Source organism: Mytilus galloprovincialis, chromosome 14 (genome assembly GCF_965363235.1).
Source record: "Mytilus galloprovincialis chromosome 14, xbMytGall1.hap1.1, whole genome shotgun sequence".
Taxonomy (NCBI): domain Eukaryota; kingdom Metazoa; phylum Mollusca; class Bivalvia; order Mytilida; family Mytilidae; genus Mytilus; species Mytilus galloprovincialis.
Genome location: NC_134851.1, coordinates 24,824,069 through 24,840,302, shown reverse-complemented (window position 1 = coordinate 24,840,302; position 16,234 = coordinate 24,824,069). Strand labels below are relative to the sequence as shown.

General features: G+C 31.7%; 1 protein-coding gene across 1 annotated transcript; it reads left to right on the top strand.

Annotated features, from left to right (window-relative positions):
* Positions 1 to 581: 581 nt before the first annotated feature.
* Positions 582 to 13,408, top strand: LOC143059405 (uncharacterized). The gene is made up of 10 exons (XM_076232892.1): positions 582 to 627; positions 1,597 to 1,673; positions 1,975 to 2,046; positions 2,356 to 2,449; positions 2,899 to 2,993; positions 4,222 to 4,290; positions 5,297 to 5,450; positions 7,197 to 7,316; positions 9,928 to 11,043; positions 13,389 to 13,408. Exons 5-10 carry the CDS (start codon positions 2,922 to 2,924, stop codon positions 13,406 to 13,408), a joined length of 1,551 nt encoding a protein of 516 aa, XP_076089007.1. The 5' UTR covers positions 582 to 627; positions 1,597 to 1,673; positions 1,975 to 2,046; positions 2,356 to 2,449; positions 2,899 to 2,921.
* Positions 13,409 to 16,234: the final 2,826 nt, after the last annotated feature.

Sequence of the window (16,234 nt, the reverse complement as noted above, 5' to 3'; positions counted from 1 at the left end):
ATATTATGTTTATGTTCCGTACCATATGAGTAGTTGGACCATACGTGTATGGTCATGACCTTATGCGTATACTCATATGGTCCGACCATACGCGTATTCACAGGAAAACTTAAATAAAGTATGTTACTTTCCAGTGACGTCTTGCGTAACAGCTCATTTAGAAATTTTGGGAATTTATTCTTTTAGTCGACATATTGCCATTCACTCATCATAACAAATCGGTAATGACCATCGGTAAAAAATGTATTTACTATAAATTTGACAATTTAGTAAAATAACTTCTGTGAAACTTCTTATTTTTATTTAGCTTATCTTTTAATTTTAATGTAATTATAGAATTACCCATATGATAGCGTCTTTTTTATGAACGGTCATACTATATGAAGAGTTTAGAAGTATGAAAAGTAAACTGTAACAGAGTGTTAATTAATTATCCCGACCATATGAGTATATACCCATTTGGTCATGACCATACGCGTATGGTTCAAATACTCATATGGTCCGGAACATTTATACATTTTGACTGTACAACTTTATATGATTCCTTTTGATTGTTTCATTCTTTTTTTTTTTCAGTTTGGAACATATATGCATTTGTTTGGTTTCTACACTATGTTTACACAAATGGTACGTTTAAAGTGCTGCGTTTGAAAAGGGAAACATTGATTTGCATATAATGTTTCTGAAATGCTTTGAATAATGATGTACTTGTAATTGATACAAACATATTTAACAACAACTACATACTAGTAAAGTATAATGATATCGTAAGTCTTCACTTTGATTGTCAATGAGGTAATTTTGATACTTGAAGGGAAACATTTGAAAGATCACTCTTCTTTAGAGAAAAAAAAATCTTTTTCGTTCAAATTTAAGGGTTAATGAAGTATTTCTATCCATTTAACAGCTTCATTTTCAAAGATAGGTATATACTGTGGAGATCACTTCTCATCTAATCTGTCAGAATTTGTCGGGAAAACTGTTCTAGGACAGTATGTGAGAACTGTCATCCTGCAACTGTTTAGACAGTTCTAATGTATAACTGATTTGGTTAGCTCTACCTACAACTGCATTAGGCAGTTCTACATAGAACTTATCCTGACAGTTCTACCCTAGAACTCTACGACTGTCATTTGCTACGGTTAGAACGATTCTACGACAAGAACAGTTCTAGAATGAATTTAAGAACTTAATTTAACTCTCAATGTAAACAAGTCGACAAATATAATATATAAATTAAAACAGTCTAATTACAGCACTGTTTTAACATTTCTACAATCCTGACAGGTTTGTTCAGTTCTAAGGATAGAGCAGTTTTAGACAGTTCTGCTGGCAGTTCTACGGTTGGAACTATTTTAGTCAGTTACGACTTGAAATGATTTGAACAGTTTATCTAAAACACTTTTCGATAGTTCTACCCTAGAACTGATCCTGCCAGTTCTACCTAGAATATATAGTGATAGGATAGAACTGTTCTATGAAATATAAGGACAGTTATATGACACACTATTCTAACAGATATAATGAGAGGTTAGAAGTTGTCTCATACATAATGCATTTAGCAGTAATAATTTTGTCTTTATGCATTATTTGTAGGCTTAACTTGTTTTGATTGTCCCGATATAAGTCATCCCAGATTTTGCAATCAAGTACAACAATGCGGGAACGGACAGGTAATATGCTAACATGTTTAATGCAAATATTAAAAAGTGGTTTATTCTATTCACAATCGCATTTCTTTATATTTTGGCATGCTGTGTTGATTGAAATAATACAGATATTGCGATATCGCTGGTATGTCTTCTAATGTCTCATAGCCGCGGTTTAAGAGATAGAGTGCGTCAAGATATATGCAATGGGAATGAAGATACCCTGATAATTCTTTACTTTGTGTATATTACTTTGTGTAATATGATACAAGATAAGCATACTAAGGTCGTAAAATATTTAATTTGAAATTTTATCCAATTTCAGCTCTGCAGTTTAAAGAGTATTTCTAACAGAAATGGTGAAAAGTCATTTCATTTAGGATGCATTACAGCGACAGTAAGAGTTTTCCTTTTTTAGTTTTCAAATAAGGTTAAACTTTTTTATATTTTCTAACTTATGCAAAATGAACATGAAAGTTATATTTACTTTTTCAAAAGCCTATTTGATAATAATATCATGGTGTTTATGCACTAATGTAAACTTATTCTAAAACTTATTCTAATCAGAAATGATTTTTATTAAGGACAGCTATTTTAAAACCAGGTTACAATTTAGGTGGATGTTATATTTGTTTTAATGCATATTTCCAGTAATAAAAATTGAAAACTTCAGCTTGTTTCTGTTTTGTTTCTTTTTATTTTTGAGATTTGCGATGTAAAACCAGATCCAACTGACACTGGGAAGTGTTATCATTGTTGTTCTACTGATTTATGCAACAATGTCGGATGTGGAGAACAAGGTAAAGTTCTAACATACTAAAGAAAGTTTTCTTTTAGCAGTGAGCATTTGACGAAAAATTATGTAAACATTGATTTCAACGTTACATTCTAATCTTTTGTAGACCAAAGTTGCAAATGCAGGTATAGCCTCGGCATTTTTATGACTTTTAACGACTAATATTTAGTACCAGAGCGATTTGTTATTTCTTTGTTTGTTTGAGATTTCTAAAGGATTCAACTTTTTATTAAAACGATCATTCCACTTTCACAGATAGTAATGTTTAAATATGATGTTGGTGTTTTACAATTCTCCACCGATAAACATAAAACCTTGTGTTTCACATGATATGTTTTTGTCATGTACTCGCATATGACATATTTATTTTTTTATAAATGTCTCCCAAACAAACTCCAGTAATGGTAGACAATTTTCAGGTGAACAGACGTTATTTTGTCACCTTTTTTACAGATCATAGAGGTTTAAATAGTAGCATGTGCTATGAATGTGACGGGAAACTACAATATGAAGCCTGTCATCGGGTGACCTTCTGTGATTATGACGAGGTAAACTATAGCTTTGTTTAGAATATCGTACCGTTGGCACAACATCTAAATAATAGACGCTCTATTAACACTGAAAAGCATTGAAAGAAAAAAAATAGAAATCATGGATATTCGAAACTCACTTTTTGCCTTTGTACTTGAGCTCATACAAATATATTTTACATTTCCAACAATGTTCATAATTATATTTTTTTACCCTGAAACTTCACAAAAAACTTGAAACTTTGTTTTTTTTAATCTTAATAATTTTCTCTAGCTTTTAAAAAACATCGACATTGTTTCAACACGGAGAGCGAAGACGGCCCCAAAATAAACTATTATTCAAAAATAAATATTCTCATTACCGCTTTTCTAAACATGTACATGATGTAAGCAGGTTAACAGAAGACTGTATTTGCACAAGTACAATTCTATTAAACCTTATCAGCCTATTATCTAGTGAGTTATATTTCTGACAGGGGGTGCGAATAATATGAACCATTGGATATGTAATATTGATTTGAAAACCAAAGGTCCAAACTATTGTTCCCAATCTTAGTATGACTATCCATGGCTGATGCTACAAAAGATTTTTTTATTTCTAAAGATTGTTTCATATTTTTATTTTTCTTTCTGAAAATCACTACATTAATGACAGCTCAAGTCTGCAATAAACAATAAAAGAAAAGTATGTGAGTGATACCCTTGAGAGCAATAATTGTTGTCAACACTTATTTCATGTCATATTTACGAACGAAACGACATAAACGAACTATTATATAACAATGGCCATTTTCCCGACTTAGTACAGAACATTCTCATTCTCATTCTCTGTCCTAAATGTTCTCCAAATTAATTGATTTGTAGTCCGTCCTGTCATGTACTGTTGTCATTTTAGTGTTATAATTAACAAAGTCGTTATGGCAGGAGGTTTGGCGTGCCGCAGAGCCAGTTTCGGCCAACTATTTCTATCTTGAAATGCCAGGGAAGTGGCCATTGTTGTATAATAGTTCGTTTCTGTGTATGGTGCATTTTGGTGTTGTGTTTCTGTTGTGTCGTGGTTCTCTTATATTTGATGCGTTTCCCTCAGTTTTAGTTTGTAACTCGGATTTGTTTTTTCTCTATCGATTTCTGAATTTCATACAGCGGTATACTACTGTTGGTGTTTACATGAAGTGAAAATTTTATGGCATTATGTTTCAAGGGATAAATTTGTAATATATTGAAATGTCACCAATTTATTTTTAAGTCATGTTTCATATCTGAAGAATCACGATTTGGAGAAAAATTCTACAGAAATGGATGTCAAGACAAAAGTGTAAGTTATTGAATATTTATAGTTAGGATAATAGACGTTATTCATGTGTTTCTATTAGTGTTGTTTGCCTGTTTGTTATGATTCTAGTACAAAATATCTAATTTTACTGTTACTGGTTTAAATGTAAATGGTGATACATAGCTTGGGTTCGTGTTTTCACTGATGCATTATGTTCAACGAGATATTAGTTTCAAAGTTCTTCTTCCATATGAGTTTGAATGTTTAATAAGTTGCTTCTGTCTCAGTGTTACACAGGTGCTCTTAAAACGGAGAAAATGAACCAGAGAAGAACAAGACAACATAGAACAATGATTGAAAAAAATTTGTCAGTTGGGCTAGTGTGTAATAATTTTTATTTTCGTCAAAGTCTGTCTTTGTGGGATACAGGTGCACCAAGAACATTGGAAAAAACTAAGTCAATCTAGAAATATTTGTTGATTTAAATACATGTTCAGTGGTGCGAGTTGAAAGTTTATTAACGTTGAACATACCAGTATAAAATTGAGAACGGAAATAGGAAATGTGCCAAAGAAACAACAACCCGACTATAGAACAAACAACAGCAGAAGATCGCCAATAGGTTTTCAATGCAGCACAAACTCCCGCATCCAAATGCCTCTTTCAGCTGGCCCCTAAAAAAACATATTTATATACATATATATACTAGTACAGATATATTGGACGACATACTAAACTCCAAATTATATACAAGAAACTAAAAATAAAATCATACAAGACTTAAAAGGCCAGAGGCTCCTGACTTTGGACAGGCGCAAAAATGCGGCGGGGTTAAAAATGTTCTTTTAGTTCTCAACCCTCCCCCTATACCTCTAGCCAATGTAGAAAATTAAATGCATAACAATACGCACAGTAAAATTCAGCTCAAGAGAAGCCCGAGTCCTATGTCAGACGAGGTAACAAAAGAAAATAAGCAGAATGACAATACTACATAAATAACAACAATCTAATAGTATGAATTTTTTACATTGCATATTTAATATTTTAGCTTTGTCAAACTGTTCAATATCCTTATCCTGTGGTCGGAAAAAGATCTGTTCAGCGTGAAAAATGTTGTAAAGGAGATTTGTGTAACAGTAATTTTAACGATTTGTCTCAATCATCAATCCTGTCGACTACTACAATCTATACAACATCTGCAGGTATGTTTTTTCTACTTTTTACTCTATTTGAATTTCAGGTACTACTAGGTATAAGCATAATATAGTTTAAAAAGAATCTTTCACATGATTTAGTGTTATCGTATTCACAATTCAAATGTCTTTTCAGATATTTGTTTTACTTTCTTTTTCTATTTTAGTTATATCTGGTTTTAAAAAGAAAAGAATTTTTGCTCAATAATTAAGATTGTCGGAGTGCACATGGTAATTTTGAATTCGTAGAAAAATATTATTCGATAATATCAAAAGCGGTAAATTCAAGTATTTTTATTAAAATGGTTTGGCAATTTATTTGTTTTTTTCCTTTGATGTAGTCATGATTCCCTTTTTTTTCAAATTATCTTTTTGTGCTGTACATTTGGATTTGTTATCATGTTCGAAGCTGCTTTTGTCAATCTTCACTTATAGAAAATAGTAACACATGTTTACAATTTTGAATCTTTTTTTTTATTCTCAGCATCAGCATCAATATGAGGGATATCAGAATTTTCATAAGAAACTCAAAGAAAATGTTTAAATATATGGAGGTGTGTTTGTCCTTTTTCCCTTGTCTTCAAAAGCATTGTCAACGTTTCTTGCACACAATATCCTTTATAATATATGTCGATTTGCAATGGTCTTTATATATCTTTATAAAACCACAAGGTGAAATCAGAAGTTCCAAAATATTATATAGGTATGCAAATTTGTAATATCATACATCTTGTTATGACGATTACATTGCTTGTTTCAATTCTTTGAAATATTTAATTTGCTGTAGTATTCTTTCACTAAACAGTTGCTAAATAAAATTCGTAGCCATTTTTTTGGTTCATTTATGTTAAATTTAGAATGGAAATGGGGATTGTTTTACTTATAAAATATCACAATACAATGTAATAAGCTGTTTCCAAATTGCAACATGATTATGAAAAAGACGTAACATCTACGATGGTCAAAATGATTTCTAAGACATATACACATTTGTATTGTTATTGGATGTAGTTTTGATGAATTCTTATAACTAACACAAATAGTACAGGACCCTACATTAAGTTTAATAATATTTTAATTTCCTTTGCGAAAACTGAAAACGATATCTTGATTTCGTTATCATGGGATTTATCCTATTTATCGTTATTTAAATCTGTGACGTCTGATCACACTCAAGGGAACCACAATGATAACTATAGTGTTGTTAAGTAATTTTGTTATTTTTGGGGGGAAATGATGTCAAATTAGAAGTCAGCTTTTTTATTTGAATACAATTTTCTTGTGCAGGTCTTTCACGTTACTTCAGTTTTCACACAACGAAAATAAAAACAATGAATGTTGTTTTAAGTTTTTCATAGGTTACAATTTTACGTAAAATGACCATGTATACCATATAACAATAAAGTAACTGTGCTTATCATCGATAAGGTAACGATACTGTGAATGTATGGCAGACAAAATTACAACAAATAATACAAAGACTAGAATAATCTTATCAAGATAGAGCGAACAATTATATTTGACAATAGTAGTTACAAGGATGTAAAGCTAGTAAGGATGGGAGACATATGGCATTTGTTTAATACATTTTTTAAGTCAAATTGTTAAATTCGGCATTACGAAATACTTCCCTAAAGAATTGAAATTATGCATCAGTATAAAGCTGTAACATAGATATATAAATGTACCTTTAACAACTATGTTAAGCCTCTTTATCTTCTTTTTTACTTAAATGTAGGGATTTACTTATTACAGATGTGTGTAGTATGCAGTCGCCTTGTCATAACGGAGCGACATGCAAACACCAGAACAGAGACAAAGAATTCTTGTGTAATTGTACTGAAGGCTTTTACGGAGACACTTGTCAGTATTCAGGTATTGATTAATTGATTGCTGTTCGCTTTACCCTCAGTCATTCGGGTTCCATGCATTCTCGGGGTGATAATACACTAGAAAATAAATAGAAGTTGTTGGTTTAAGAACTTAGCAAATTATCATCAATCAACAGCTCTGTTTCAAATTATAGGAGTACACAGCATATTACCTTATTGATGTATAATCAATACCTTTCTAGTATAATTACTTAGTTCCTGAATAGATTCTCTGTAAGATGATTTTCATTTCGACATGTGGTCCTTCAAACGCTTTGAGTACACACCCGTGGTAAAATATGAATATATAGTTAGGGCTGTTCCGAATGTACTCCCACGTCATTAGATGTTTTATGAATGAGCTACCTGACGTCAAAGAACAATGACGTCAGAATATAAACATTTTAAAGAAAAATACACGCCTGTGAAACCTAAAATAATCTCACAGCAAGGAAACATATACAAAGATGCTAAAATGTGTTATATTAGCCATGTTTGTATACATATTAGACATATCAAGTACAATGATCATTCAGATTCTTCCATAATCTAAATAAGTTATTGTAAATAGTTAAGCATAATCATTTATTCAGTCTGCTCCATTATTTTACGTTTATTTAATAGTGCGTTTATTTTACGGGAACGGCAAAAATGTCATCTACTAGAGCGCTTCGATCCAAAACAAGTGTCGTACTTGTCCTATTAGAATCGAAATAATTCATGGGGGATTGAATATATTGTGATTATACCACGGGTTGTCCCTTTGTACGATATTTTCGCTATCGCTCAGGGTAAAAAAGGGCCAACCCGTGGTAAAATCACGATGTATTCATTCGCCTATGAAATATTTCTTAAAAATAATGTCTTACCATTTCCTATAAGCAGCTGAACACCATATATCTCTTGAATAGGGTTTATTTAGGAAACTATGTGTATGTACGTACGTTAACCCCGTTAAACAGTTTCTTTAAAAGTCATAATGATCTGTTATCATTTGAAATGTCTAACCATCAAGTAGACATATTTTTATTCACTTTTGGAAAAAGCATTCACATGCCTGTGGTAACGTTAATAATGTTTCCAGTCTATAATCAAATGTTGAGATGGTTTTTATTTGTTCACAATTGTATACTGGCTAATGTATATTTTTTAATAAACGTAACAGTTCTTCGTCATGTTCATTGAGTAAATAAACTCATCAAAGATACCAGGACTAAATCTTATATATAAGCCAGACACGCTACAAAAGACTCATAAGTGACGCTCGAACCAAAAAAAATGAAACCTGTCTATATAAAGGTGACGTTTACTTTTTTCACTTTCGATCTTTCATATCTGGGTGTTATGTATTCGGGTTCTAGTTTTCTGTAATTAGTTAATACTTCAGTTTCATTATGTATATCTCTTTCATATTCATTTTATAAAATTCACTGTTTGCAATAGCATGAATTGTTCTATATAATAAGGATGTTCTTATCCCGGGCATAAAAACAATGCCGTATTTGGCCAAACCTTTTTCAGCTTTTGATCTTCAGTGCTGTACAACTTTGTTCTTTTTTCACTTTCGATATTTTATATCTGGACGTCACTGGTGAGTCTTGTGTGAACGAGGCGCGTTTTTGGCGTATTGAATTTTAAACCTGATGCTTTTTGTTATCTATTAATCATGTTTTTCTTTGCCTATTTATTTGTATTGTAGTCCTGTAATATTATATTGTCATTTCAATGTTATATTTAACTTTGCCATTAAAGTACGAGGTTTGGCATGCCACAAAACCAGGTTCAACCCACCATTTTTTATTCCCCTTTAAAAATGTCCTATACCAAGTCAGAAAGATGGCCATAGTTATATTATTGTTCGTTTCTGTGTGTATTGCATTTTAATGTTGTGTCGTTTGTTTTCTCTTATTTTTTAGATAGTAAGATAAGACGTGGCACGGTACTTGTCTATCCCGAATTCATGTATTTGGTTTTGATGTTATATTTGTTATTCTCGTGGTATTTTGTCTAATGCTTGGTCCGTTTCTGTGTGTGTTGCGTTTTGGTGTTGTGTCGTTGTTCTCCTCTTATATTTAATGCGTTTCCCTCGGTTTTGGTTTGTTACCCCGATTTTGTTTTTTGTCTATGGATTTATGAGTTTTGAACAGCGGTATACTACTGTTGCCTTTATTTACCACAGTCTACATATATGGAAGAATGTAAATAGTTGAAAAAGTATTTCAAGACATGTTCAGCTTGAAATTGAACTGTTGGCACTGAGTTTAAAATATGCTAGGAAGATAAACAATGATAAGGGAATATGAATACAAATGAAATTTACACAATACGGCATTTGCTACGTTCCAAGATATGTACACGCAAAGCATTTCTTACTGTTATAAAGCCAATGCATTTTTAATTTGTCGAAGATAACGATCAACTAGTGTTGAATTCATATTTGATTAATAAGCAATGCTAGAATATCTAAATCTAGGAAAAATCTAATATTCCTAGGAAATGACATGTTTCATCACATGGATTATCATTCATTAACATATTTGACAGGATGCCCCTTTTGACAGCAAAGAGTATTCTAGGGTATTCTAATTTTCACATAACGTTGTGTTTAATTTCAGAATCCGAAGGGACATCATTTATTCTTTTATTTACGGAAGTGTTTGATTTACGATTCGCAACACCAAAAGCACTAGTAACATCATGTAACGGTGGATTGTATAAAGCGTATTCATTTGGTAACAACCTTACCAATGAATATTGGACTCTCCAGCCGAACCAGAGCGAATTTGCACTTAATCACAATGTTTATATGACCGATGGAATAAAACATGCAGGTGTAGAGCTTAAAGGAAACAAACCAACATCTGTTTTTGGATTCAACTACAATAAAGTTCCCTTATATGGATACAGTGGAGGTTACCTAGCAATTCCTACCCATTTCCTATCAAGAACATACATCATTCCCTCATTTAAACCATATAATAACGTAGCAAATAGTTGTTTTGCCTTAACTCCTGTTGAAAAATCTGCAACTGTAAATATACAGTTAAAAACTGAATCTGGGTCTTTAACCTTCAAAAAACGGCAATATTCACACGGTGAGAATATAACTGCTGTCATTGCAAAGTATGAAACTTTAGAATTATCACATTCTCATGATTTGACAGGGACATATGTTACCAGTTCCAGTCCTTTAGCTGTTGTAAGTGGAAATAAATGTAACTATATAGAAGGTACTGGCAGCTGTAATAACTTTATTGAAATGGTTTTACCAGTTGAAAATCTTGATCAAGTATACATAGTTCCACACATTGAAACTCGTGATATAAGCACGGTTCGATTGCTAAGTTTAATTTCCTCTACAATAACAATCAAAAACACAAATAATAGCGTAATGGTGAAGCAAAATACTGCACGGGAGTTTCTTGATTTTAATCACAGCACAATATCATATGTTAATGCTTCGAGTGATATATCAATTACAATATATCCGCATGAGATAGCAAACAGTAAAGGAGATGCTTTTATGATGACAATACATGGAGTTAATCAATATCTTCCACATTACAATTTTGTTGTGCCAAAAGGATTCACCAGCTTTATTAGTGTCACTGTGTTAACTAACGAACTGAATGGGTTCATGTTAGATGGTCACATTGTTACTATCGATAGTGTCTTTACATTATCTACTGGTTCCGGAAGCTATAGCTCCTTTTCAAAATCAATAACAAGTGGTGAACACAATATGACACACGTACAAAATACCGAATTTGGTCTTTGGGTGTATGGAAACGCACGACGTGATGCATATGGGTATCCAGCTGGAATAAAGTTTAAAACACTGCAACCACTAAGAAGCGAACTGTAGGATCAATATGTTAATAGATTGAAAGTGTACGTTATACATGTTATAAGATAACCAACTAAACAAATAATGATTAAATACATTATGATGCAGTCGTCTAGATCATTGTATATAAACCAAATTATGTTGAACAAACCAATCAGAAGATAAAAAAGGACGGTTTCTTTGCAAATTGTAACTCGATCATTTATATACAGGTTTTTAAAAGAAGTACCATGTTAAAATGAGCTTATACATGGTATGTTCATCTTGATAACATCAATTTCCAGAGAAATTAAAACTCAAGCGCAATAAAATTTACCATGAAATACACGTACGGTTGTTGTTATACTATCACAAATCTATACATATTTACATATGCACAATGCTCCCTTTATTTGTAAGCACAACAAAAGAGACGAAATAAGTATTACTAATTATATAAAAAAAGGAGGTATCGCATTCAACGTTGTGTTAAATTTAAATCATGTAAAATAAAACAACTATATCAAGAAACTAGAGGGTCTTAAGAGCCTGTGTCGCTAACCTTGGTCTATGTGCATATTAAACAAAGGACACGATGGATTCATGACAAAATTGTGTTTTGGTGATGGTGATTTGTTTTTAGAACTTACTTTACTGAACATTCTTGCTTCTTACAATTATCTCAATTTATAATGAACTTGGCCCATTATTTACAGAGGAATATATTGTGTTAAAATTTACAAAAATTTACAAAATTTATAAAAATGAGTAGGGAGTAGGGAAACCTTATCCGATATGCAGGTGAGCTGGAATGTTTCTGCTGAGGTTGAAAATATTTAAAATTTCAAAATCCAAATCGTCTCATTTGTTTTCCTCGCAGCTATAGCCGTAAACAAAATTGCTTGTGTGTAACCCACACTAAATAAACATATTGTATTGCTATTCACATGGAAACTCAACATATACCCACACGCCACTTTCTAAAGTGAAAATTCATGATAATCATAGGTGTGTTATATGTTCCTATTGAATTTTCACCAAAGATGAAGAACTTGGTGTTCCATTACTACGATACCTAAGAGTCCTTAAAACCAACTGTGTTTTGATGGGTCTTACAAGTGATCCGCGATACCTCTGTCTAAATTATTTACAACATTTATCAACAATCAAAGCTGGGCTATTCTAGCGTCGGCGTCAATAAGATGTGAATACTACAAAAATTCTAAATATTTTAAAGAGTACATACAATCTAAGTCTATTTTATCTCTCAATACTATTAAAACATTTCCCCAGTCTAAACAAACAGACAAATTGAACTAAATGGTCCTGCTTTGTTTCATAAAAATTAGAATGACCAACATACATACAAGTATCTCTTGTCTGAGGGTTGCAAATGTTCTACTTTGTTTTTCTGAAACTGATATGATCATGATGCATGATTTCTTGATTGACAACATATCTGATCCGTTTTAGGAAATGTTTTTCATCAAGCAATCAGCATTCCTATGGGAACAAACTGTGTCCATCTTCTTGCCGATTTGTCCCTTTATTAATATGAGGTTGACTTCATTTAGGAAGTTCTTAGGAAGATTGAACCAAATTTGCAGTATTCTCTCACGAAATAATTGAAAACTTTGTGACGATGTTGACCTAATCTATCTCAGCGAACCTTAGATAAATGATACAACATATACAATTGAATTTGCCTCATATCTTGACTTACATCTATAAATTGTCAATTTGAGTCAGTATGAAGCAAAAGAGATGATTTCAGCTTCCCTATTGTTAACGTTCTATTTCAAGCATTTAAGCAGTATCTGCATACAAACTCAAATCACCCAGATGAAACGATATTCCAGAATATTTTCTATCATGATTTCTTTAACAGAGTATTTCTTCTCACAAGTAAAAAAAACAACAAAAAACAACACGTTAAATAATTTCATGCGTCCAACGCGCTTTTCTGGACGAAGTAAGCTATTAAACCAAGAGTTCAAATTGGTGAACATGGTGAAGATGAGGACTTCCCTATGTAAGTTTTACTAATACCATGAAAAATTGACTATTATGGAATGTCCGTTTCACAGGTGATAACGAATATGTTCCTTGTGCTGACTCGACACTACCGAATAAGATGTAAAACAGAGTGCAACATTTGGAGCAGAATCTGCTTTCTGGTGTTGGTAGTGTTGTTCATTATCTAGCGTTGTGGTTTGTGTTGTTTTGATTTGTTATTTGTCTTCTTTTTAGCCCATGATGCTGTCTGTTAATTTTCGACTAAGATCAAATTTATTCGTTCAATTAAATACTAGTATATTCGATTGTTTGTCTTGATATTTTATTTGATTGAGTTAAAATGACTCAGATACTTCCTCCATCTTAAATTTAAAGTAGCAGGTAATAATTGGTCTAGATCTTTAATGAAAGTAGTATGTATTTAATGTGTAAGCCTTTTCATTTTAATATTGATAACAACGAGTTTTATCTTATTCCATGCTGTATTTAAAACAAAACACAATATGTTCGTTTAATTCAATTTTTTTCCCAAATTTGCTACATAAGGGTCGATTGATTGATTGTTGGTTGCTTTACGCCAGGGTCGATAACTACAACTGTATTGATAAAGTAAGTTTTACAATAAAAAGTGTTGTGAATATTCCTTTTTTTATACGCCCGTCAAAATTTTGAAGGGACGTATTATGGTATACAAATGTCCGGTGTCCGTCCGTCTGTCCGGCGTAAACATGTCGCACCGTAACTTGAGAACGACTTATCCAAATTTCATGAAACTTAACATAGTTATTTCTTATCATGGTCAAATGATCTGTATACTTTTTTGTGAAAATAAGATTAAAACTTTTTGAGTTACGGCACTTTGTAACTAAAACAGGGGTGTGTTTTTTTTCACATGTCACAAAAACGATTCTTGATTATGGCTTAAAACTTTAAACACTTCTTAGTTATATTAATCTTAATATCTGTATACTTTTTGGTGATGATTCAAAAATTTTTTTTTGAGTTATTGAATATTTTGTAAAAAAAGGCGGAGTTTTTTTTTACATGTCGCTCCATATCTCAAAAACGATTTATGATAATTGCTTAAAACTTTACGCATGTCTTTGTTATATTAATCTAAAGATCTGTATACTTTTTGGTGATGATTCAAAATTTCATTTTTAGTTATTGAGTATTTTGTAAAAATGGGGGAGTTTTTTTTTTACATTTTGTGCCATATCTTAAAAACAATTTATGATTATTGCTTAAAACTTTACTTTGAGTATTTTGTTAAACAGGGGAGGTTTTTTTACATGTCGCGCCGTATCTCAAAAATAATTTATGATTATTGCTTAAAACTTTACACACTTCTTTGTTTTATTAATATAAAGATCTGTATACTTTTTGGTTTTGATTCAAAATTTTATTTTAGTGATATTTAGTTTTTTGTTAAAAAAACAGGGTTGGGGGTTTCACATGTCCCGCCGTGTCTCAAAAACAGTATATGGTTATTGCTTAAAACTTTCTCAGAAACTATTTATAATTATTGCATAAAACGTCTACACAAGACGTCGGGCGTATCATGCGCTCATGGCGCAGCTGTTTATTTAATGTGTAGTAAGAAAACAAGTCCAGTGACCCCGTTTTTTTCTTTTTCATTACTGAAAGCATGTTATAAAAGCTGACTTCTCACATTTTATCTGAAAATTATATGGCATAGTTTTCTTTTTATCATACACAATTGGATTTTTTATTGATAATCAATACACCTGTTCTAAATCAGAAAAATGATGTTCAGTGCGCAAGTGGTTTTGTTATGTCTCGTTTCTCTTTTTGCCCGTTTGAAATGTTTTTCACTAGTCATTTATTGGCCCTTCATACCTTGCTATTTAGTGTGGGCCAAAGCTTCATGTTAGAGACCGTACTTTGACCTTTAATGGTTTATACTGACACTGATTCGGATACTACGATGATTGCTTATATCAAATTCGATGTATGTCTGGCATGTCTGGTGTTTCATTGTCTCTAGGTTTGTACAATATATCAATATAACCAGATCAGATACGTTAACATTTTTAATGGAAAGTTCATCTGCAATAAACCTGAATATGAAATTAAAATTCAATTTAATATCCTAATTTCCATTTTTCCACAGTACAAGATTACTTTTTATTTTTATTATTAGGATTTTGACGACATATATTCAAAAAGGGTGTTTACCATAATATGTTGGAGTTTAACGTATGCAAATAGTATTTTGTTTTATAACTATTATGATTGAAAGCATGCTATTTTTTTCGAGTTTGACGATCACTGAATTATGACAGAATTAAACAATGAACATGGAGCACTTGCAAAACTTGAAAAATAGGTTAATTTATACATGTAAGGTCATGAAATACATGTTGCATAATTGTTATGCATTCCAAATTATCAAATTAAAACTTTTTTCATAAATTATTCATGTTATTTGTTGTTTCTGTTTTGTTCTTAAACATTGTTGAGTGCAAATCCGAGTCAATAACCAAATACAAAGGAAACAAAGGCAAAAATGAAGAAAATAACTTAATTCTATAAACAAAAACATACATAGGAACAGAATATTTGATAACTACTGTCATATTACTGACTTGGTACAGGACATTTTAAGAATACAATGGTGAGTTGGACCTGATTTAATGGTTAATCAGGCCTCCCACTTACATGCTATATTAAAAATACAGCTAAATTGACTGCATTACGTAACAAGAAAACAGTAGATATAAACACAATAACACTCAAGACAGAGAAATATACATAGTATAATAGTATAAAAACATGTGAACCACAGAATAAGAACGGACACCACCTCCCATCAACTTACGACAGAACACCAAAATATATTTATAAACTGTTTCTCACATGAATGTACATTTGTATCAATGCCATAAAACATTGATGTATCAGGTATTACTATTTTGTTTCCAATGTCCTTCACATTCTTCCCCTCGCACTTCTGATGTGTACTTAATCAAAAATACGACTTCAACTAAATAAGGAAACAGTCGTTGTCGCTTTTCAAAAGACTTAAATCGATGAAGAGAAAACAAAACATGTGAAAG